This window comes from Clarias gariepinus, chromosome 7 (genome assembly GCF_024256425.1).
Source record: "Clarias gariepinus isolate MV-2021 ecotype Netherlands chromosome 7, CGAR_prim_01v2, whole genome shotgun sequence".
NCBI lineage: Eukaryota > Metazoa > Chordata > Actinopteri > Siluriformes > Clariidae > Clarias > Clarias gariepinus.
The window spans coordinates 697,501-722,561 of NC_071106.1; the positions used below are offsets into that span (position 1 = coordinate 697,501).

Genomic DNA, 25,061 nt, shown 5'->3' on the forward strand with positions numbered 1-25,061 from the left:
GGTTCATCGTGCTGTGATATTTAAATGGTTCTTTCTTTTCAAAAACAGAAATCCTGAAGCTTCTGCCCAGAAAATTGTACACCAGATACAAGATGCTTCTTATCCCACAGCTGAAGCACCTGAGACTAATGCCTTCAGGTCCAGTATGACAATTACACAGGTGTAACACACCTGAACCCCACAAGGTCCTCACTCTGACCCGGGGACTCTTCAGCGCTTTACTGTCTCTTAGCGAGGCTAGACGAACTTCTCAAACCAAAGACGGTTCTCATACTGTCTGTTTCTGTCAGAAACGTGACATTCATGGACTTCCAATCATTGGTGGGGGCGGAGCCTTTTATACTAAACTGCTGATTGGTGAAACATATTTAGTTATAAAAAATATTCCAGAAGTCAGTTTTACACAACTAACTAACTAATGTATCTCAGCATTCAGTGCTAGCATAAATATTTGACCAGCTACAAGTTCCTGTAGTGGAACGTTGGTGCTTTGTTAGCGCTTTGACAAATCTTCTTTAAGTCTTTGTAAATCATGAGCTGTGTTCAGGTGCTGATTCTTCACCGTGGACAAAACGACTCGACGTGAGTGCTGTCGAGCATCTTTATCAGGGGCCAGGGGTAGCTCAGTAGTTAAGGCATTGGACTACGGTTCGGAAGATCCCAGGTTCAAACCCCACAACCACCAAGTTGCCACTGTTGGACCCTTGAGCGCGGCTCTTAACCCTCAACTGCTCAGATTTGTAAGATAAACATGTAAGTCGCTCTGGATAAGAGCGTCTGCTAAATGCCTAAATGTAAATGTTATCAGAACACGCACGAAGGTTATTACCATTAGCAAACTCTTCATCATTAGCCATGACAATCTTGCTTGGTGCTTCAAAGATCTAACACTTTTTTCACGCAGATCAAAGCTCAGAAACTTCAATTAGTTAACTCAAGTTAGCTCGGATTACTCGCGTGTACAGTACGCACACTTGTGACGTCGGTGATTGTCTGTGTACAATAGTTAGACAAAAAGGTTACATCATTAGCACTAAGATCGCTGCATGCTAACAAGTCTACATGGCCATGTTGTGGCTGTGCCTGACACATTGATGATTTTACGTTACACCATGATACAGTTCCATGGTGGCCCAGGGTTATGAGATTAAAGGAAGTAACAGTTCGTAAGTTTACATTTATGTTAAAAACAGAAGGAGAATGGTTCGCTGTAAAAACTTAGCAGAAGCTCCCTCTGCGGGGGAAACGGAAGTTGATCACATTACCGGTCATTATGTATACACTGATTATGCTAAAATTTGAGCAAATTACAATTTTTTTTTATAGCTTTACACGTACTGTCCATCATTATCTTAATCGCAACCGGTGTGACCTTTAAACTAGCTGGTTATTTAACTAGCTAACTACCCAACACTGATTGGCACTGAGCAATACGTTAGCCAACAATTTGCACACACACTCCCACATCGGTTCCACAAGTGCTCGGACCACAGCAGTGATGAACTCTGCGCCCTGATTGGTCAGAAGGTGTTGATTAATTCTCTATGGCTGCATCACAGTAACACTTCATCGTTTCCATAGCAACAGCTTATCCATACAGAGTTTATATTCACAGTGGTATATTAACACCACTGCAGATATTTAAATGCTAAAAATATTGGCACCCTGCGTTGGACGACGGTACAAGGGAACCCCTGGGTCATGTGACTGTGACCTGAATAATGATTGGTCATGTGTAACGGAACTAAAATACACAGAGAAACACACCGTTTTAAAATGTTGGACTTTTTTTTAATGCTCACTTGTAAAACAACATTTTTCAGTCGTGTGTGTGTGTGTGTGTGTGTGTGTGTATATATCATGCTTTTTTTCAATGAATCTTTTGGTCATCAGATATGCAGCCTAGCAGGACGAGTGTGTGCCGACGGCCTTGACACACACAACCCTCCCTCATTTTATCGCATGTGTGTGTGTGTATGTACGTACGTGTGTGTGTGTGTGTGTGTGTGTGTGTGTGAGAAAGAGAGAGAGAGAGAGAGAGACATGATGTTGAATCTTTTCAGGTTAAATGTAGCACAGAAGAATGTTTTACACCATGTACGTCTAAACCTGTTTGTTATTATTTCATTTTAAATCCTTAAACATTTTAGGATTTTAGATGTTTTGAAGAATCACAGATTTTACACCATGATGCAGAAAGTGGGCGGAGCTTAGAAATGAATTCAATTAGGAGAAAACACAGATTCAACAAAAACAAAAATAAAGAATTTAAACACTTTATACAAGCAGCAGGCATGTTCATGACCTTCTGTGTGTGTGTGTGTGTGTGTGTGTGTGTGTGTGTGTGTGTGTGTGGTGCATGCAGGCTGAATGTGAATGTGTTTAATGTCAGCAGTGGGTCTATTTCATGTGTGTATGTTGACTCCAGGATTCAAGGAACCCTCAGTTGCTCACTCTCTCTCTCTCTCTCTCTCACACACACACACACACACACACACACACACACACACACACACAGGGTTCATTCTCACATTGTATTAATAGTCTAACATTTAGTGATATTTTCACGATCGGCTCTGCTCTATCCTGCATGTTTCTCACACACTTGTGGATCCCTGCGGGAGGAGGCTGCCTAAGTAGGGCAGATAAAGTGGCATGTGTCCTTCTGACAGAAGGCAATCCCATAATTCCATGGGTGAGTAAAGAAAAAAAACATGGAGGTCAGAAATGACATAAGATCCATGATAAACCATCAAGAATGTAATCTCAGCACACAGTCTGATTGTATGGTGTGTGTGTGTGTGTGTGTGTGTGTGTCACCTTGTAATCAGAGGCCTTGATGGGGCAGTTCTGGGTGTTGTTGCCCTGCGGGGGGGAGTGTGGGGGGCAGTCCTCGGACTCTTTTCCACTGTGATACACCACCCGATCCGAGATATGGATGCTGGAAGCACAGCCCATGCTTCACTCACGCTTCTTCTCCTTCTTCAGGACGCCTAGCTAGGTCTTTCTTTTTCTCTGCGTCTCCTTTCCACGTCCAGACCTGTTACGTTCCCTCCTTAGGTCCAGAGCAGAAAGCCTTTTCGAAACCAGACCAGACCAGGGACGTTATGTTCTCGAGCAAGGTCTCCTGGATTCCTGAGTCAGCTTTGTGATCTCCTCAGTTCCTCCAGTCCAAACCCAGATACATTCTCTTGATTATTGATCTTTTTTTTTTCTTCCCTTTGATGCGAGTACAGTCCTGCTCTCCACGTGGGGACAATGTTTTTTCCTTAAGTCCACTAAGAAGGCCCTTTAGATACTCTATAAAGTTCCACAAACCGAACCAGGCATGGTGAGTTTTCTAGTTCTGCTCATTTGAGTTCTTTTTTTTTTTTTTTTCCTCTGGTCACTTGTTCATCCACCTGGAAGGTCCTTTAGATACTCCACATAAGTTCTCCACACCGAGCTAGGAACATTATGTTCTCCACTTGATTACCTTCTTCTTCTTCTTCTCCTTCTCTTTCTGTCCTTTATTCCCCTGTTTGTATTCATTAATATAGTAACACTAGTAAAACAACAACAACAATAATAATAATAATAATAATAATAATAAGAGTACAGGATGAAACTAATAATAAGAACAATAAGAACTGATCATAACAATAACAATAATGATAATTGTCTATCTTCCTTTTCCCCCCCGCCCCCCTGACCAGGAAATAGATTTCCTCTCGCGCTCAAACTCCATGGAGCTCCATTTTAGACTGAACCCTCTTCACTCCTCATCACCATCCTCATCCTCATCATCACCATCCTCATCCTCATCATCCTCATCAGCTTTATCATTCTGATCCTCAGCACTCAGTCAGTCCGTCTCTGGCAGCTGTTTGTCCCAAAAACAAGGAGGAGAAAAAGACCAGAAGAGAGGAGAGAGATGTAGTCCTGTAGTTAGTCCCAGGCCGTAGTTTGGTCCATGCTTTTGGCCTTGGTGTGTTTATTATTGTTATTGTTGTTGTTGTTGTTGTTGTTTACTCCACCCTGAAATCTGGAGAGAGAATGAGATCCTGTGGCTTCAGCAGTGGAGACACACAGAGAGAGACAGAGAGACACAGAGAGAGACACAGAGAGACAGAGAGAGACAGAGACACAGAGAGAGACAGAGAGAGAGACACAGAGAGAGACACAGAGACAGAGAGAGACACAGAGAGACAGACAGAGACACAGAGAGAGAGAGACAGAGAGACAGAGAGAGAGAGAGAGACAGAGAGAGAGAGAGACAGAGAGACAGAGAGAGAGAGAGAGAGAGAGACAGACAGAGACAGAGACACAGAGAGACAGGTCCCGGAGCTGTAGTGCGGCGGATGGATCCCGGAGCCTCTCTCACACCGACCGGGGCATTTCACACCCAGGCAGGGCAGCTACACCGTGAGCGCGCGCATCCGAGAGACACGGAGAGAGAGAGAGAGATCACACGGCCTGGTCTTCTACACACACACACACACACACACACAGAGGAGATGAAGGCTCGAGCCTGTCAGGGTGTCTGGGGGTAACGCGCACAGCGATCACACACACACACACACACACACACACACAGACGGAGACACACACACACACACAGCGCCGATCTGCGCCCTCGACTTCCCGGACTCGGACCCGCGGCGGCGGCGGCGGTAACAGCGGTGTGTGTGTGTGTGTGTGTGTGTGTTTGTTTTTTCTCCTCCTGCTCGTTCGCTCGTTCTCTCGCTCGCTCGCTCTCGATGGTGTGTGTGTGTGTGTGTGTGTGTGTCTCCCGGTCGCTCTCTCGGTCCTCAGCGCTGCTTGACAGCAGCAGATCCAATAAAAGCACGCGCGAGGATTGACCTACAGCCTCTACTGACGTCAATGCAAATCAGTCGCGCGCGGCCAACCCGAGGCGCGCGCACCCGGCCGGGGAGGAGCGCGCGCGCGGCGGCAGCTTCGAAAACGCGCTCCTGCGCCCTTTGATCTGATCATCAAACGCGGGTTGATCCGTTTTTGTTCTTCCTGCTGTTGCCGTTTATGACCGATTAACGTCTCCACACACACACACACACAGACAGGTTCGGAGAGGAGCGTCCGGAGTGTGTGTGTGTGTGTGTGTGTGTATATCCTAGAGATTATCACTCATCTACACACTCATCTACACACACGGGCAGGTTCTTATTACCTACAGACGGAGTGTTTACTCTTTAAAAAATACAAAACATGAAACAATAACTGACATTAAATAAATAAATAACAGAACATTGTCCCATATTATATTATAGTGTTTGTACTTTATAATTTGGGAATTTATCTGGAATAAAATTGTATAGTGTGCATGCTAAAGCTATATATTTTAGAAAAAGAAATTACACACACACACACACACACACACACACACACACACACACACACGAGTTTAATATTAGTACAAAGGATGATGTTTCTAAAAAAAGCATACTAATTAACATAAAAACAGTCAAATTAAATACTGTAATAATTAAGATAAGTCCTATAATGCACATGAAAAACCTGTATACATAATAAATTAAATTCTATTTATTTGCTATTTATTATATAGACAGTTTTCTAGTCACCCAATGTCACGTGCCAAAAGTCAAACAAGAAATGTTTAAATTTGTATTTTATATGGTACAAATCATGATGTTTAATAAGGAAATGACCTCCTGAGGTTTACTCAGCATCCCGCAGATTTCAGGGTCCAGGACTCGGACTGTCACACCTGCTTCTCTTCAGCAAAACCCAGCAGCTTTCATATAGGGTTTTTATTTATTTATTTATTTTTTGGTATAAAAGGTTTATATAATGTGCTGCCTTCTTTTGGAATACTAATGTTTGAAAATCAGTAATGACTCAATAACAAAGTCATAAAGTCTTATGGTGGTGTAGTGGTTAGCACTATCACCTTGCACCTCCAGGGTCCGGGTTCGATTCCTGTGTGTGTGTGGAGTTTGCATGTTCTCTCTGTGCTTGGTGAGTTTCCTCCAAGTGCTCCAGTTTCCTTTTACAGTCCAAAGACTTGCAGATTAGGCTAATTGGCGTTCCCAAAATTGCCCATAGAGTGTGTATGTGTGTGTGCCCTGTGATGGATTGGCACCCTGTCCAAGGTGTACCCCGCCACGTGCCCTAAGTCTCCTGGGATAGGCTCCAGACCCCCCGCGACCCTGAATACAGGATAAAGTGGTGTAGAAGATGAGTGAGTGAGTTTGTGAAACACAGGGGGTGGAAGACTTTTGCACAGTGTATCGTAGGCTCTCATTTCTAACCCAAAACTGAAAAGGGAAACGTCAGGCATGTTTTTACTGATCCATCACCATCTTCTATTTTGTTCAAATGTGGAGAGGTTTGAATCTCCGGAAAAAGTTTTAATTGAAAAAAAAAAAACCAAAGAATAAAAATGCACTGAATGACATCAGTAAGGTTCTCCATCTCTGGCTTTCCACATTTGTTTTTATTTAATGCACTAACTTTTAATCTATATCTTTGAAAACACCCCCTCAAAAAAGTCTGGAAAAGATTTTCCTGATGAAAAGAGCAGAGTTTAAGTCCCAGGAGTGTGAGCTCGGCTCCTGAGCAATGCTTTAGTAATTAGCGTTATTATATATTAAGGCTCTTAGGCCTCAGGTGCTCGGCTCTACGTCTGGATTGGATTCAGCCTCAGGACTAAGTGGATTTAGATAAAAGCGCCTGCTGAATGCCTCCGAATGAAAGTTGTGTAAGTGTGTTTTGTGTAGTTTTAAGACTGCTACACAATGAGACACACAATGAGACGAGGGACTGCGCTGCTCTTTGGGAGGCGTTCCCCGTCTTCTCCTTTCTTCCTCTGTTTTACACGGATAAAAGATTAAAGACAACAGGGTTTGGTTCACTACGTTAACAGACACTCCCACAGTTCACATGATGGACGCACTGGGGTCTGGTGTGAGGTGGGTTTATTAAAGGCCACGCCCACTCAGCGACAGCCTTGATATTATAGCGTCTACCACCTGATGATGAAGCGACATGAGATTATTTACCATCTAAAGCGTGCAGCTAGAAGATTTTTACAATTTTACGTAAATTACTAGACTTAGATACAACCTAAATTCTAACCTGTGGTTAGTTCCTGTTTACCGTTTAACACAAAACTGGAGGGAAAACATGTAACCATTTCATCATAAAATGTGCATAAGGACAAGTAAAACAGTTTAAAGTAGCAGTGAGTGTGTGTAGCTAGTACAGCTAGCTCGATTTGCTAATTTAAGAAAGAAGATACTGCAAAGTTAAGCACATAACATGCAAAACACATCGTGTTTAAATAGTTATTTATCATAAAAACACTGTATAGGCCACGCCCACAAGCGATGACCGTCCTGGAGACAAACCACGGACAACATGACTGACTTGGCAGGTGCTAGTGTGGACGCCGAGGCCTGGGAAGTACAACTAGTAACTAGTATCTGAGTGTAAAACATAAAACCTGTTGATTTTATCAGCACGTGACTCACGTTTTGTTCACTGATATATGAGTATTGGGTCCTGAGCTCGTCCAGTGTTATAGCATTAAAGACGCCGTGAGCTTCAAACACGATTACACAGGTCCGCCATGCCACTCATGTGGTTAAACACTATGGCTTTGTTTGTATCTTTAACTCCTTACACTTTTGTAGCTAGCTGAACAGTTTAGTAGGTTTAACTACCAAAGGAATCAGCCACAAAAAGTTGATACGTTACTACACAAACGTAAATATAAGTGTTAGCCGCGACACAAGTGATTCAGCCTACAGCTGTAAACAATTTCCCCTTGGATTCTAAATTCAAGTTTCATTCATCATGCGCACATTCATGCTGTAGCTGGTTCAATGCTGTAGAGTGATATATTTTTAATCCTGGGATTCATGAATATTCATTAATGACTCCTCCAGTGGTTCGCTTAGATTCATAAATGACTCTGATGATTTTTATAGACAGTGTGAAAACATTCTGCCACATGTGCGAACCTCTTGTGAGACCTTCCAGTGTCTATGTCTAATAAAGACAAATCTACGACGTTACTCTGACTTCCTGTTTCTTACTTCCTGGAGTTCCCCTTCTTGCCCAGACCTTGTCACTGTGCTTTCCTGTACATTCCCATTTTTATTCTTAGTTATTAAAGTTTCTAACGGCTCCTCGTTCCAGTCCCTCGTACTTCCCTAATTTCCTAATCACAGTCTCTCTCCGGCGTCCCGAGTTTTATTGGTGCTTTTTTTCTTCTGCACTGAGTCTGTTTCCCATCATATAACATCACTCTTGAAAGTAGGAGGAGTTTCTCCAGAGGTTATGATAAGTTGACTAGTGTTAGGCTCGATGAGTTAAACACAGAGCGAGTGTGGAGCGATGGCGACGAGTAAACCTAAACAGCAGGGTGCCAATACTTTAATCTCCAGTGGAAACCAAATTGATAATAAAATGATTCTCATTTATTTAAGTGTGTGCAAACCAATTGGTCGCGTGCTTTTACAAGAGAAATATATACGGTGTTCATGAAAATCCAGTTAGTTAAATATACATTGTTTGCTCTATATTTATCACTTCAAAGCAATAAACTGTTAATAAATCTGTAAAATAAATACAAATCAGAGCAGCTGTAGAATTAGGAATAAAACATCTGCTGGAGGAATGGTTAGTGTGTATCGGTGTTAGACGTCGTGTTGTAACGGCTGAACTGCGTCTTTGGAAGGTTTAGTGTTCAGTCGTCATTGTGTTGTTGTTCTCCCTTTATGAGCTTGGCCTTTTAAGGGATTTTGTGGGTGTGGCTAAATATAAATCACCTCTGCATTGAAGGTTTTTAGCTTAGTTTATCTGGTTAAGCTTTAAACCAAAACTTTAGTAAAACCTTATAGAGGCTCAGCCTGTGCACCTTAAGATCAGTCAAAGTTTGCCAAAAACCTTCTCTTTAGATAAAAACAATAAACTGAGTTTTTACACCATGCACATAGAGCACTCCGCAGGGTGATACTATACAGCCTGATTTATACCCTATTCAGGGTAAAACAAAGTGAGAGGATGATGGATTTTACACCGACCTTACTTAAGGAGAAAAGATAAACAAATGAAAAATAATATTATATAATTTATTTTATATTATATTATTTACAATAATATAACACATTAAATCTGATGAAATTTAAATTGTGTTTTTAAACCTTGCAGAAATGTGGAATTCTAAAAGAGAAAGAGTGCACCGGACAGTCAGGACACTGAAGACCCGTGAGAAGTGAGCAGTTCTGTGTCTGAGGCATTAATCAGGATGGATTCAACCAATCAGTGATCAGCGCTGTCTCTAGCCACACCCATACAATCGCACTAATACAGTTCTTGGTCTGAAGGATAAGCCGATTCTGCACAGCTTCTTACAGAATGTAGGGAAAGATTTACCTGCAACTGGACATTTTGTGATTGGTTCCTGGTCTCTGTCAATGTACGGAAAAGCATTTTCAGAAAAAAGGCTCTGAGTTTAAGAGATATCCTAGCTTCTAACTTCCAAGCTGACTTTTTTTCAGGGATATTTGTTTCCTAATTCCAATACCTTCTACATCCATCATTATTTTATTTATTAATCTCTCCTAATTCACTATTCTTATTCTTTCCAGGTTTTTTTTTTTAAAGTTCCAGTATTTTCCAGTGACCTAGTTCCCTAGGTACAACCTCTCTTAAGGTGCAGCCCTGTTCTCTAATTGATGTCTCTGTAATTCCTCGATCCTTCAGCCCGTGACCTGGAAACCGATCTAAGTCTGTCTTTTTCAAAGATGTACAGTATTAACTCTTTAAAGACACTTACAAGGTGCAACCATAAGGAGCTACGCGGTTCCTCGAGCGGTTCCTGATCATAAGAGCCTTTTAGTTGAGCATGAAGTATAAGTACAGCACAGTAGTTAAAAGTAATATTAAAAATCATATAAATTATAAATTAAGTATGTAAAAGAAAGGGTCACTGGAGACCAATACAGCGGTACATCAGCATGCAAATTGAATCCGTTCTTAAGGTGAAATCTCGTATTGTATTAAAATGTATTGGAATAATGTACATGCAGATAATCCGTTCCAGCCACTCGAACATATTACCCATGTCACATGTTATAATAGAGGAAAATGTCTGTAAAAAGTTGTAAAAGCCTTGAATTAAGTTTGCCAGACTTAAAAATACACATATACACACATATACACACATAAATTGTCAGTAGTATTTGTATAGATTAAAAACTGTAAGTACCGGCAGTTCCGTTATGACTGGACTAGTCCCTGGTCTTACTGTGCTGTCTCCTACTGTCCTAGTTGTACCGAGTCCCTGAAGTTCGAGCATCTCATCATCTCACTAGTGTTTTTTAAATGATTCTTATTATCTGAGTTTTTACCGATGTATCAGGTTTTCTCTCGGCTACTCCCCCATGGTGTAGTGGTGCGGCCCGGAGGTGCAGTGAGGAGTTCCATTGGGGTGCGGGGACACTTAGTTTTGGTGATGGAAAGCACAGTAAACCATTAGTACCAAAGTTATTATTTATTGGTCTGTTATCATATTTAATACATTTTGACAAGTCACTTGCATTGAAAAGATTCTGAAATTAAAACAGACGTTCTAACACCAATACATGGGCCAAATGTAATGTATACTTGTATAAGACATTTAATTTTATTTTAACTAGTTGTATGCTCATAAAAACACATGTAATGAGAGACACACATACTTTTACGAGAAGAATATTAATTTTTATTGTAATAAACTAAAAATACAATAAATAAATAAATAAAATACAAATATAATAAAATAAAAACGAAGTGCTTCATATTATAAAGTTCAGTGTTGAGGGACGTTACTGTTTAAAGTAACTAATTACGTTACAAAATTACTGTTTTTATAAAGTAATCAGTTCCATTACAGCGTTACTTTCTGATAAAAGTAACTAGTTCAGTACTTTTCCTCTGCAGAAAATGAAAACTCCTTTGTGATTCCTCATGCATGTAGTTTTAGTCAAGACCTTTACAAGAACCCTAACGCGTTACACCCAACAGTGATGACGTTCAGGCCATTTAGCAGGTTAGCCCGAAACCGTAGCAGCTCCATCACCAAATCTGAAGTCTGTCACTTTATTCACACATTAGCGAAGTCAAACTAACCCACACCAACTCACAGAGTATAGTTTAATAGTGTAAAACACAGTAAGACTGATAAATTAAGTTTTGGCGCCCTCCATTGTGAACTATATATGGTGTTAGCATGGTTGTGATTAGCTAGTGGTATTGATGGTGTGTAAAATGTATTTTTTAGATTTTAGATCTGAGTAATTATTTTATTTTAGTACACAGGTTCGATTCCCGTCTCTGTGTGCATGGAGTTTGCATGTTCTCCCTGTGCTTGGTGGGTTTCCTCCGGGTACTCCGGGTATTTTAAATCAGTTGAATCTAAGCCTTGTCTGTTTCTGCCCAAGTAAAATTTCCAACTCTTTTCTCAATTGATCTGATTGTTATGAAATTTGGAATGGATGATCTTCAGACCCTTCAGGCAAAAAAATGATACAAATAAATACATCATTTGATCTGAAGCTATAAATTCCCACTTTTTTATTTACACATGGATTGTTTTATTCCAGTAAAACTGCTTTGCAACAACGTCTATTGTTAAAAGCACTATACGTATAAAATTTAATTGAATAACCATATAAATTAAGTCTATATGGTTTGAAGATTTTCGGTTTTAAAAATTGATGTTTTGAAAATTTTACTTGGGCAGAAACATGCAGGACTTAGACCAACTAATTAGAAACATTTGTAAAAAATAATAGTTTTTTTTTATGGTTAATTGATTCATGAATTATAAAAACCCCAAAAGCACAACAGCGCAACCCTCAGGCCATTTGAGATGCTTTACCCTCCTGAGTAAGCGAAGGGATAGGGGCATCTGTGTGCAGGGGGCGCTCAAAGTCAAACACTTACAGATCCATGTGCATGTGTCTAAGGAAGTTAAACATCATCCTACTGGATAAAATATCATTTGGACCAAACAACCATGGTCCACGGCCATCAACAGCCAATCAGAACTCAGCACCTAATAATTAAACCCTAGGGAATAAACAATCATAAACAAAAAGGAAATGGGTGTACACATGTACAGGAGGGCTTTGGGAGGAACATGAGTACAAACTTCTGTGAACCACAAGGCGGAGCCACAGCACACAAATTTTACATTTTGATTTACAAGTCCATGAACACTATGAGGTCAAATTTAAAGTCTAATTTCCTTTGATGTGATGAGAGCTCGCACATATGCAAAAATGCATGTTTCTGGGGAAAATAAACTTCATCCTCCTCCCAGACCATAAACCCTATCTGCAGACAATCCTGACCCAATCCGTGCCCAATCCGTTCCCAATCCTGACCCAATCCGTTCCCAATCCGTTCCCAATCCTGACCCAATCCGTTCCCAATCCTGACCCAATCCGTTCCCAATCCTGACCCAATCCGTTCCCAATCCTGACCCAATCCTGACCCAATCCGTTCCCAATCCGTTCCCAATCATGGGACAGGACAGGTTTCCAGCTGTGGCCCAAAGTATGAAGAAGAGCTGTGTCTTGTGAATGTAAAATCAAATTGTTACAAAACTTGGTGTGCTAATTTGACATCATGAGATCCTGAAGTTGTCCAGTATTGCATTAGAGATTTAATTAGTGTTTCTAACTAAATGTGGCGTGTGTTCTTTCCAATGCCCTCAAAGTCACAGAAGGATGTAGAATATGAGGGACTCGACTACCAAATGCAAAACGTGTGGGTTTTGGCTGCTCCATCAGATCGCAGTTAGCCGCGACTTGTTTGGGGTTTCAGGCTAACCCTGTATTCAAACTAGGAGGTGACAAGTTGGGTCAATCGTAGACTTCTGTGGGCGTGGCCTGTGTTAATAAATGATCACTTGTCACTAGTGTGAACTTAAGGTTCTGTAACTGACAAGCAGTGGCTTCTAATGCATCTGTGGCTTCTAACGCACATTGATTTCACAAATTTTATTACACATATATCTTATTATTATTATTATTATTATTATTATTATTATTAATATTAAGATGTAAGCTACTCCTGCTATTATAATGCTAATTATTCTGTCTAGCTCTTACTGTATGTTTGATGTTACACAATTAAAAGTCAATCACATGTGAGTTTCAAACATCCTTTTAATATTTTTTCACATCATGCATCAAACCAAACATGTTTTGCATTATTCTATTATTTTTAATTTGTCTTTATAAATCAACCCAGCTCACATTCACATACCTCTCTTGCTTTTAAATTCTTTTCCAAAACTGAATATAATGATTTTATTAAGAGCAGCGAAGCGGCACAGAGTCAGCTCTGCTACTGTATGGGTGATGACAACACGGCCACAGGATATTAAACCGACACCTCATTACTCATGTCTTTAAAAAATACAGAGATGGTGGGAAACAAGCATGGAAAACAGATGGTGGAAAATAATTGTAAGAAAAAAAAAACGTAAAAAAACCCTGTAATTTAACATAAAGTCTATTTACATTTTGGTTGAGTGAGGACTTAGAGTTACATTGCAGATGATGACCAGCAGGGGGAGACAAGACCCACAGTGATCCTCCTCCTCTGGACCTTACTAAAGTGGTGTGACCGAAAAAACCTTACAAATTCTTCTTATTATTATATAAAAAACAAGATATTGTAAGAAAATTGAGTGTGTAATGACCTACAAACAAGGTAGAAAAGTTCATGTTAGAATCGATTATTTAAGACAGAAAAGTATTTCTCTTCATTGTAAAAAGGAGGTAGTAACTTTTGCATACACGTGTATATTCCTGGCCATGTTTGTCGTCTTGGTGACGCAGAGAGCAGAACTTCCCTGGGCATTATGGGATGGCAGGGCGGACATTCCTACAGTAGTCGTGACTTCTTTGGGACTGCGTACGATTTGCAATTTAATGAAATTCTTAAATTAAACTACGTCTGTTAAGATGGTAATGAGGTAAAGATTCGATGCTGATTATGGCTCTTTTCCTGCGCTTGGTTGAGTCAATGAGCTCTGGACATCCACCAAGTCTTCACTTCATTGTTGTTCTACTGGATCTTTCTCATCGTGAGGAAAAAGTATAATTATAATGAATTAACAGGAGCTCACACAGTCCCATTATCCAGAAATGCAGTCGTTATTGAGTGTGTGCTGTGTGTCTGCAAAGCTCGAACATGCATCAAAAAGGAAAGGAATTAAGACTTATTAACGGTTACAGTCTGGACTAAACTCTAACGTGATTCCAGAGTGGATTTGGTACAATGGAGATGAGCCAAGTGCAGTTGCAGCTGCAGTTTTAGTTGTTAAATTGATTCAGAGATTAAAGAGTTTCGGACACGACGGCAGACGGATTGTTAATCGTCACTGATGTGTGAATGTGAACTCAATAACTGATGAACCGCGTGGTCTTCTGGCAGGGTTAGTGGAAGTATGACTGCAGCGTTCCTCTGCGCCGGACGTCTGTGGTCCAGCAGTGGAAACCTCCGCCCAGGGAGTTAGCGTGACGAATGCTCACTTTAACCGTACTAATACCTGGGAGAAACACACACACACACACACACACACGTAAACATCTGCCTTCTGAAAGATCCCTTTTACCGCGCTGTACATAAGTATTCACCCTCCTTTCACTGCATCGTCTTCACACGTGTGGACCTGGAACAGCCTTCACCTTCATCTATTTATGGGAGGATATTTATGTATTTTAATGTATCGAACTGTTTTAATTAAACTGAAATCTCAGGTTGGTTGGCCCATACACCTGCTACAGCCACTCTGACCCTTAATAAAGCAATTTTTTGTAATAATACAGTTATTTAATATAATACGGTACTGTACTTTGCTATACACGTTTAATTTATAACTTCGGTATTAAAAACCTCTGATTTACTTTCATTAATTACTGTTTACTGCTTTTTATGTTTTTTATTTTATGTAGAAACATTTTTGAAATGTGACATTAAAGTAAATCCCCACATTACAGTGTTTCAGTCCATATTAGCTACTTAACGATGTTTATAATAGTTAATAAATATCAGACAATGAACATCAGTGCTATCGATTCGAATTGAATAAAATAATTCACATTGACCAAAAATCTAACTAATCAAATGGAGCATTGATGATTCTGTCGATGATTCTGTCGATGATTCCCAGCTCTGTTCTACAGGCCGTGGGATTTTTACGGTACTTACCAAGATTTTCAAACATTTTTTGAATGGTGGTCTCGTTAGCGTCCACCATGACGCGTTTCTCATCCAGCATCAGGACGTTCATGGACAGCCACTTGGAGGACATCCAGAGTGGGTGATCTGGGACAAAGTTTTTTTTCATTGTTGTGTTATACATTATAATGGTATACATTAATGTTATATGAGGTAGTTAATGTTCGGTCACTCAAACAGGAATTTGATTCTCAGACTGGATGATGAATAGTTTATTAATATTCAGTGCTGCGTGAAGGTGAAACCCACCATCAGGAATTAAAGGTGTTGGCGGATGCACCACCGTCCAGCCGGCCTTCCTAAACATCTCTATCTGCAGAAGGACACGAGACACTCGGCATCAGTCATAAGTGGTAAATGTACATCACCTCCATCATAACGCCACAGGTTGCCTTTGTCCTCACTCCTAGACACCTTCCTGCAGTTTTCTTCACTCATCATATTAGTGTTGTAGAGTTTGTTTGTTTTTTATTATAATCTTCTTTGTCTTTCGGCTGTTCCCTTTCAGGGGTCGCCACAGCGAATCATCTGCCTCCATCTAACCCTATCCTCTGCATCCTCTTCTCTCACACCAACTAACTTCATGTCCTCTCTCACTGCATCCATAAATCTCCTCTTTGGTCTTCCTCTAGACCTCCTGCCTGGCAGTTCCAACCTCAGCATCCTTCTACCGATATATTCACAATCTCTCCTCTGAACATGTCCAAACCACCTCAATCTGGCCTCTCTGACTTTATCTCCAAAACATCTAACATGGGTTGTCCCTCTGATAAACTCATTCTTAATCCTATCCATCCTTGTCACTCCCAAAGAGAACCTCAACATCTTCAGCTCTGCTACCTCCAACTATTATTATTTATTTTCTTGCTAGCTTTTCTTTTACAAAACCTTTTCCATGACTCCACTTGCTTGTTTCTTCTTCTCTAGCTCACCTGAATAAGCTTACCTCTTGCCCACCTTAAACGTTTGTGGTGCACCTATCATAGCTCAATGAAACAAGGAGGGCGTGGCAGTCACCTGTCGGCACGGCCTGTCTGGATTGGACAACACCAACCCGGGTCCGATGATGTTAAAGGTGGCGTCTATGTGCATTGGGTTCGGATCCTTAAACGAGATGATGTGCACTTTGTAGGTGGGAGCGAGGTGACGCCTCATCCACTCGATTCCCATAAAGTTAGTCACCTGCATGCAGGCATGAACATGGTTAGAACACAATAATATAAACACCACAGGGAAGTTCTTACAGAGAGGACAACAATTCATTATAGTTTTTATAAACAATATATTATTATAGAATGATTGTGGAGGCGTCTCGGGCCGTGACGAGGTATACTGAGGTGTTCGGAAGTTTAATAACACTGCGTGTGTTTGTGTGTGAGGGTGTGTGTGTGTGTGTGTATGTCACCTGGCTTCTCTGCACAAACAGATCTGTTCCAGCTCGGATGAAATCAGCAGCGTCAAAACACGGCTCATGTTCAGTGGTGACAAACTTCCCCTCCGCAGCCAGTTTGTGTCTGTCCTCTACTGTACGTATTGGGTAATCCTGCATACACACACACACACACACACACACACACACACTGTTTTATTAGTACACAGGATGACCACTGGGTGGCATACAACACAAGTGTACTGAAACACATGACCTTGACCCATACCATTACACCCCCCCCCAATATGTAAAATTTTCCAAAAATTTCAACATTTTTGCCACTTTCGATCCACCTGTCTATATTTAACATCGATGTACAACTTTCATTTTAAACGCAGTGTGTTACAGTCTGTAGGACGAGGAAGAACTTAACAACTACCCAGTAACACACATGAGAGAGTGCTGAAGTGAGTGTGTGTGTGTGTGTGTGTGTGTGTGTGAGAGAGAGAGAGAGAGAGAGAGAGAAATGGAAAAAGAGCGAGGGGTGATAAGCCAGACGGATCTGCTGAGTGAGAATGTCCTTGATTTAAAACAAACACATTCGTTCTTAATAGAAATCTGAACACGCTGGAATACACACACACACACACACACACATTGGTTAACTGGCATTCCCGAATTGCCCGTAGTGTGTGAATGAGTGAGTGAGTTAGTGTGTGTGTGTGTGTGTTCCCTGTGTAGGGTGTACCCCACCTCATTCCCTGAGTCCCCTGGGATAGGCTCCAGGCCCCCACGACCCTGTGTACAGTATAAAGTGGTATAAACGATGAGTGAGATGATTGATGTCATGGTTTAGGGATTTTCTTCCGCACATGGGGCGACGGATACTCCCCACCCTGGAGACATGTCGGTACTGTAGCAAGTACTTAAGTGGTCGGGTTGCCAGGTTACCTGGTTGTCATTCACACATGGGCAATTTGGGAACGCCAGTCAGCCTAAACCGGAGTACCTGAAGGAAACCCACCTGACCAGAGGTGGGAGTCGGACCCTGACCCTTGAGGTGCGAGGCCACAGTGCTAACCACTAAGCCATGGTTTAATTAGCACACTAGCAATGTTTTGCTAACTGTGACAAGAAAATAATGATGTTAAAGATAATGTACCAAGAGGACTTAAACCAATCAAAGGCGAGTGTGTGTGTGTGTGTGTGTGAGTGTTATTAGAGAGACCTGGTCGTATAGTTCGTCTGCCATGGTGGGTTTGGGAGCTGTGGTCCACTTCGCTCCTAGTTTAAAGTACTCTTTAATGAGAGGCCTGTAAGCGCGATACTCGAAAAATCGAGCTCTCCATGCCATCGGAGCCTCAATGATCTCGTTCCCAACAACAAGCAGGATGTCCCGCGGCATGGCTGCGTACATACCTACACACACACACACACACATAAACACACAGCGATGTACATCAGCATTATGTTGCGTTAGACTCTTCCAGCAAATTCCTGATATCTTTATCCGTGTGTCTGCAGGTGGACAGGACAATACAGTCCTCATGTCCATCATTCGTACTGCTCAATCGGCACTGTACTGTGGACTTGTACTAGTGGTGTATCAAGGGCAGTAGTAGATCAGAGGAAGCACAGACTCATTATCATTAGGTCATGAGTTCAAATCCCAGCAGTGCCCTCAAACAAGGCTTTTAACCCACATGACCTACATGAAAGTTGTTCTGGGTAAGGGCACATGCCAGAACTGTAGTGCAGATCACTCCATTGTCACTCCGTATCACTCTGACTTTCAGCATCATGCAGTTTGTAACTGATGAAGGAAAACAGGCTGTTGTCTGACACTGTTGTCTGATCCATACTGCCACCTGCTGTATCGGAGTATATAGGTATGCAAGTGTACTACAGCACATGGAGCAAGATTACTAATGTGAAGCTGGCCAGCAGGGAAGAGGGCGGGGGGGCACTCGTACTTAGGGGTGGTTCGAGACAGTTGTCCCTAGTGTTAAAATGGCCTGAATCTTAGGACATGTCCCACCTGTGGATGTGAAGTCGGGGGTTTTGTACTCGACGGACCAGTCGATGGGTTCGGGTCTCCTCACGACGACGCCCTCATGGCGCAGGATATTGCACATTTCCTCGATTTCAGCGATCGCCTTCTGTAGGTGCCCCTCAGGGAATGTATGCCCTCCGTATTTCTGATAAAATGGCCAGTACTTCTCATACGTGTTGGCCTGACAAAAAACAAACAAACAAGAGGAAATGATTTAGTGAAACAGCGCAAGTGTGTGTGAGTGTGAATGAGCATGTAGTTAAGAAGGAATGAATGAATAAATGAATGAACGCCTGGTTGCCTGTACCTTGACCTCTACAGTAAACGGAGGGACGCGTGCGTTTTCCGCGCGCCCTACAATCACTTCCTCCAGCGGGTCCCACTCGTTATACGCGCAAACTGGACACCCATCAGGCAGGGGTTCAGTGACGGCCACGTCCTCAGCTGCCTGAGATCTCGCTGCGGCAGCCGAGCTCGAGCTCTGAAACGCCTTCTGAACCCAACGGGACACCGTACGACCCATCTGAAAAAACAAACAAAAGAAAACAGATCAAACAATTATATTCTGTTAGAAGCTACATCTCAGTGCAGTTAAGCTCTACAGGAGGATTATTGTAACCTTCGCTGTCGGTTACAGGGTGCGATACCTGAACCAACATTTTCTGTCGGTATCATCCTGATAGAGATATGAGATCAGACCGGACCTACATCTACATTCATCTGCTCACTCCACTGTATCTAGTGTGAGTGAAACTAGATACACTAGACACTTCAGTAGTGAACTGATACTCACTAATGTGTTTAAGTCTCTAGCTTGAAGCAATGAAAGTATTAATGAAATGCAGTATTGACACTGACCTTGGACTTCATGTATGACTGAAGGAATGAAGGAATTATTTTGTTCACTTGAAAAAATGATTAATTAATAATTAATTAAAAAAATTTTTTAATTAACAGATAAATTAAAAAAAGGATGTTTGAGACAAATGAATGAACAAACTCATTAAGAAATCAGCAGTGAATGGATGAATGAATGAATGAATGAATGAATACTTGTAGTAGCTTGACCCCCCCCCCCCCCCCCCCCCCCGGTACTAAGTACAGAAGTGTGCACTTTGGCATCTCCTTTTGCTGCACAGCTGCAGAGGAATAAATCTCTCCATCACTGATAAGACCGATAACAGCCACACGTTCTCACACACAAAGGTCAGCACGTATTCGTTCACCAGGAAAAGAAGATGAACAAAAAGATCAGCAGTTTTGACGGAGGAAAGATAATATTATCAATGTGTTATGTCAGAGAAAATCTATATATAACAGGAAAAAAGCTTTTTAAAGTCCAAATCATGTCATATATATACACAGCACGTGAATATGGAGATAAACACAGTTTCATATATGTTTTTAAAAAATGTGCTTCAAAATTTTCCATAACTCCATGTGATCAAAAGTTTGAATAATTATTATAGTTCCATAAATATATTCTCAAAAATGTTTCAATAATAAAAGCATAAAGTTCATATATTTTTGCAGTTTTAAAGTTAAAAAGCTAAAAAAAAATGTGTTTATTTACTAATATTTAATTCTATGCAAATTTTAAAAAATGAAATTGAAATGTTCACTAATTTACCTGCCATGTAACTGCATAACGTGTGTGTTAAAGTGGTGTAAGCGTGATGGTATAATGAACAGTCATGTGTGCTAGGGTATGTTTATATACAGTAAACTGACCATTTTAAAGTGAAACCAGGTGTCAGGTGTGTACGTGTACCTGCTCACACACACCACCGAGTCATGCGAGGGTTAGAGGTGTAATGTAGTGAGAATGTGTGTCTTTAATGACAGTGATGTGAGTGTCCCAGCTGTGTGTGTACTGACCATGGCTCCGATTAAGTGAGCAGCCTCGGCTCCTCGGCTTCCTCCTCTCAGACAGCGCACTCTCAGCATGTTCCTGGCCAGGGGATTGTGGGTAATTCCTGCAGCATGCACGGCGGTGTGTATGAAGTAAAGTGCAGCGTGTGAGCAGAGTGGTCTGTTATATAGCACCGCACTCGCATTCCTCCTGCAACACGACGCCCTGCGAAACCCCACACCCTGGAACAGCACATTCTTATCACCTGTCTCTCTCTCTCTCTCTCTCTCTATCTGTCTGTCTCTCTATCTGTCTGTCTCTCTCTCTAACACACTGTATATGTGTCTCTGGCTTACTGTCTCTCTCTCTCTCACACACACACACACACACACACACTCTCTCACTCTTGCTGTCTATCTTCCTGAATCTGTCTCCCTTATTGTCCCTAACCATTTTTCCTGTCTGTCTGTCCGTCTCTTTCCACCTTAGTCTCTTCTGTCTATCTCTCTGCCTATCTGTATTTCTCTCTCTCTTAATATAATTTTAAATATAAATAAAATATATTTTTTTAATTTAAAATTTTAATTTACATGTTTTTTGTTGCTCATATGTAGGTGTTTTTATGTCTTTTTACGTTTGTCTGTATCTACATCAGTATCCATGTGGTATGTCCCAACGCTGTATCATATCATATACAACTGCAGCAGCCCGAGATCATCACACTGCCTCCATGCGTGTCATGCGCTTCCCTGCTCACGCTGAGACGCCCATCGCTCTAGAATAGGCTCATCTGGAATCATCAGGTCACATGTCTCCAAAGTCCTATCTTTATGCTCTCGAGCAAACTAAAGCCTTCTTTTTAATGAGTCTCACTAACAACACCCACTAAAACAGTTCCATTCAAGAACATCTCTAATACAAACACAGATAAGGTTTGGATGGCTGTTCAAATTAAAGATCTGGTAAAAGATCCACCTTCTTCTTCTGGTGGCAAGACCACTTATAGGAAATTAAAATCAATCATTGCCAAAAAAAAAAAAATCCAGAATGCAAAGAAACAATATTATCACCACGAGGTGGAGGAACTGAGATGCTCCGAGCCTAAATAATGGGTTAAGTCAGTGAAGACTTTAATGGGGATGGAAGGAGATAAGAGTGATGTGGTGCCTCAGGATCAGAAGATAATGCAACATGAGTGTGACATTCTGGATAGGCACTTGTGTGGAATTATGTGTTCCACACTTTTCTGTCTAAGGAAGAAGTTACCTGCAAGTTAGCTGCAAACTTTAGTCTACCTATATTGGAATATTGGACAAATTAGACCTAGACTCCGTAAAGTGAATGCAGTGAAGGCTGCTGGTTCTACTGCATTCCTCCTTGGGGGCTAAAGACCTTTAACGGAGAGTTGCCACCAGTCTTATGTGATGTCCTCAAGACATGCAACCAACATCCAAAACAATGGAGGGAGTCTATAGTCAAAGCTGTTCCCAAGAAAGCAAAGCCTAGTTTCCAGCAGATTATCTCACTACTCAGCTGTTGGAAAGGTCTTTGAAGGAATCCTTAGAGATGCCGTTCTAGAGGTTACAGTTACTAAGCTTGAACCATCGCAACATGGCTTTTTGAGGAATAGATCAACAGACACTCTCTTCATTCACATTCTACAGCACTGGCATGAAGAACTTACTGTAACCGCGCCCCCAAAATGGATATACATGCTGTTTGAGTTGATTTCACTCGAGTTTTTGACACGATCGATCAGTAGTCGACTTCTACAGTACATTCCTTAGCTGACTTGCATGTCAGGCGACCCCTCTGGCTTATTGTGGGGCTTCTGTGTGTCTAATTCTTTTCAAATTCCAGCTGGTGTTCCGCAGGGGGGACGTCTATCCTCTCTGCTTTTTGTCATGTCTTAATATTTGCCTCCTTCAGTTAAACCTGTGAAATACGCTGATGATCTAACAATCACAGAGTTTCTAATGGGATCTTTAACCTGGATTCTGTAGTGGAATGGAGATGGGAATTGACATTGACAATGAGTGGAGCTTAGACTGTTCCCTCCCTCTCCTGTCATCTCAGAACTGGCAAATACTAGAGATTCCACCTTTAAACTGGTTTGTGTTTAAATATCCCCTGCCTCGGCCTCTGACACCCACATTGAGTACATGGTTTCGAAGGTGTGCCCCAGAATTCACAGAATGTGCAGAATCTTTGTGCTGCTAAAAAATCAGGTTTTCCTTGTGATGATTTAATGCCAGTATACTTGACTTTATATGTCCGGTTCTCGAGTATGCTGGTCCAGTATAGGGTGGTCTACCAAAAGGTCTCTCTGAGGAGTTGGAGAGGATTAAAAGCGATGCTGTCGGATAATAGGTATTCCGACTTTAACTCTCCCGACACTGAGAGGCGTGATGAAGCCACCACATGTACTTTCACTAAAATACTCAGGGACAGTTCATCGCCACCACATGTATGTCCTGCCTTTGGCTCCAACACCTGCATATTCTCTTAGGAGTCAAAGTAACCATCATGAGCTCTCCTTCATTCCTCGTGCTCTAAAACTGTAGATCACTTACATGAGCTCGAATGTCTTTTTTGTCTATCTGCATACTTTTATTATTTGTGTATTGTATATATACTAATTTTTTGTATTTATTTATTTATTTTATTTATTTTTGTATATCAGTTATTTTACTTGTTTTCTATTAAGTAAATGATTGTCTTTGGAGTGAGTGTACAGTATATTAGACACATTTCAGGGTTTTGTGCTGCAATATTCTGTCTTGTGAAATTCTAAATAAAATCTAAAATCTAACAAGTGGTTTTTATGGACATGCAGCTGTTTAGTCCCAATCCTATGAGTTCACATCACACATGTTTTTAATTTTTTTGTTTTTTAGTATTAGATTTCACATTTTCGGATGTTTAGCTGTCCTCCTCGTCTCATTAGTAGTCACAGTAGTCTCCTTAGTTGATTTCTTCGCTTGATGCAGAACAAGTTGGGGGGGGTTGAGGGGGGTTGAGGGGGGTGGTAGTGTAGTGATCATTTAAAAATGGAGGGAAGGTTCAATTACATTTCTGTAAAATTAGCAAGAGGGTTACTACGTCTGGTGTGTGTGTGTGTGTGTGTGTGTGTGTGTGTGTGTGTGTGTGTGTGTGTGGGTGTGTGTGTATCATAAAGTATTAGCTTGTTACGTGAACTTCTGCTTGTAAGCTGTATCACTTCACACACTTATCTGACTCTCACTGCAACCTTGAGAGGCTAAACGTTAATATGTGTGTGTGTGTGTGTATGTGTGTGTGTGTGTCTGTGTATGTGTGTGTGTGTGTACTATATTGTGCCACAATACCGCTACATTATTCACTGTGTGTGTGTGTGTGTGTGTGTGTGTGTGTTGGTTGTGTAGTTATGGTGTGTGTTTATGTAAAGACAGGGTTCGAGCATGTCACTGGGTTTGAGCATGTTTATCAGTTTGATAAAGTCTGTGCTGTTAATCTGCTGCAGTGACACACACACACACACACACACACACAGCTCAAGGTTGATAAACCTAACTTCCTGCTAACGATATGCTAACCTCATTCTGAAAGTAGGCTAAACTAAACCACGTCACATTAACGCTGTGCTAAGATCAGGCCGTACGCACGCTAGTCTTTAGTCTTCTACCGTTTTAATGTTTAGTCAATTTTATGCTAACGCTACACTAGCATGAAGTTGTGCTGTATCTCACTCTGCACAGTAAGAGTGTGTGAGAGGTGTGTGCTAGATTTCACCACACAGATATTTTGGGGTGCAACAGTTTGAACCCCATGAACCTCTGCAGGTTACAGCAGCCCCACGTCTCACTGAGAACAGTGCCGATTTAGAGGACATAGGCGGAGTCTTAACACGGTTCAGAGTCAGTGTCTTGGACCTTTTTGTGCTTAACGTTTAGTGATATGCACACCTGCACCATCGTATACCAGATGAGGATGGGTTCCCTGTTGAGTCTGGTTCCTCTCAAGGTTTCTTCCTATTACCATCTCAGGGAGTTTTTCCCTCAGCACCGTCACACTCGGCTCGTTCATCAGGGACGTTCTGATCATTCTGATTCACACACACTTACATTCCATACAGACTTTTGATTGGGGGCCAGGGGTAGCTCAGTGGTTAAGGCATTGGACTACAGTTCGAAAGATCCCAGATGATGTGGGGGATTCAGTTATGCAAGCTTTGGAGGCTGTGTGCACCCCCTGTCTCATTGTCTAGTGAAGGTCTTACCCTTTGGTGGCATTTGAGGTGTACGACGTTGCCATTTCTTTATAATCCTACAGGTGGCGATCTAAATTCTTTCCACACTGGCATCCCATGTGGTAGGGGTGAAGGTTGTTTGGAAGTAATAATATGAGATACGCATTGCTCACTAACAATCTAGCTTTGTGTTTAATTCAATTTAAAGTTAAATGTTGAACTCTTGTATTTGAATTTGGTTTGTAGTGTCTAAATGCTGTGCTTGGTTATTAAAATGAGACAAGTAATACTA

The 25,061-nt window shown here is 41.4% G+C and overlaps 2 protein-coding genes across 3 annotated transcripts in view; both read right to left on the reverse strand.

Annotated features, from left to right (window-relative positions):
* Positions 1–4,118, reverse strand: part of pde8a (phosphodiesterase 8A) — a 41,616-nt gene extending 37,498 nt beyond the window's left edge. The window contains exons 1-2 of one of the 2 annotated variants that reach the window (XM_053499926.1): positions 3,693–4,118; positions 2,821–3,517 (exon numbers count right to left, since the gene is read on the reverse strand). In XM_053499926.1, coding sequence (XP_053355901.1) covers positions 2,821–2,958 — 138 coding nt within the window. In that variant the 5' untranslated portion in view covers positions 2,959–3,517; positions 3,693–4,118. Of the gene's footprint in view, positions 1–2,820 lie in introns of both variants that reach the window. The other variant, XM_053499925.1, reaches the window with a different exon arrangement.
* A 9,045-nt stretch (positions 4,119–13,163) lies between these two features.
* Positions 13,164–20,692, reverse strand: gatm (glycine amidinotransferase (L-arginine:glycine amidinotransferase)). The gene is made up of 9 exons (XM_053499946.1): positions 20,568–20,692; positions 18,997–19,212; positions 18,675–18,870; positions 17,865–18,055; positions 16,670–16,807; positions 16,282–16,446; positions 15,514–15,577; positions 15,235–15,351; positions 13,164–14,572 (listed from the first exon to the last, which is right to left on the reverse strand). The coding sequence occupies exons 1-9, from the start codon at positions 20,634–20,636 to the stop codon at positions 14,460–14,462; spliced, it is 1,269 nt and encodes a 422-aa protein (XP_053355921.1). The 5' UTR covers positions 20,637–20,692; the 3' UTR covers positions 13,164–14,459.
* Between the last annotated feature and the right edge of the window lie 4,369 nt (positions 20,693–25,061).

Bases quoted from the DNA above. Each gene is read 5' to 3' on its own strand.
- gatm (XM_053499946.1), bottom strand. From the start codon at position 20,636: ATGCTGAGAGTGCGCTGTCTGAGAGGAGGAAGCCGAGGAGCCGAGGCT. The intron at 18,871-18,996 runs GTACAGGCAACC...GTTTTTTGTCAG, and splicing joins CGTTTACTGTAGAGGTCAAG to GCCAACACGTATGAGAAGTA. The intron at 18,056-18,674 runs GTGGGACATGTC...GTGTGTGTGTAG, and splicing joins CCCCGACTTCACATCCACAG to GTATGTACGCAGCCATGCCG.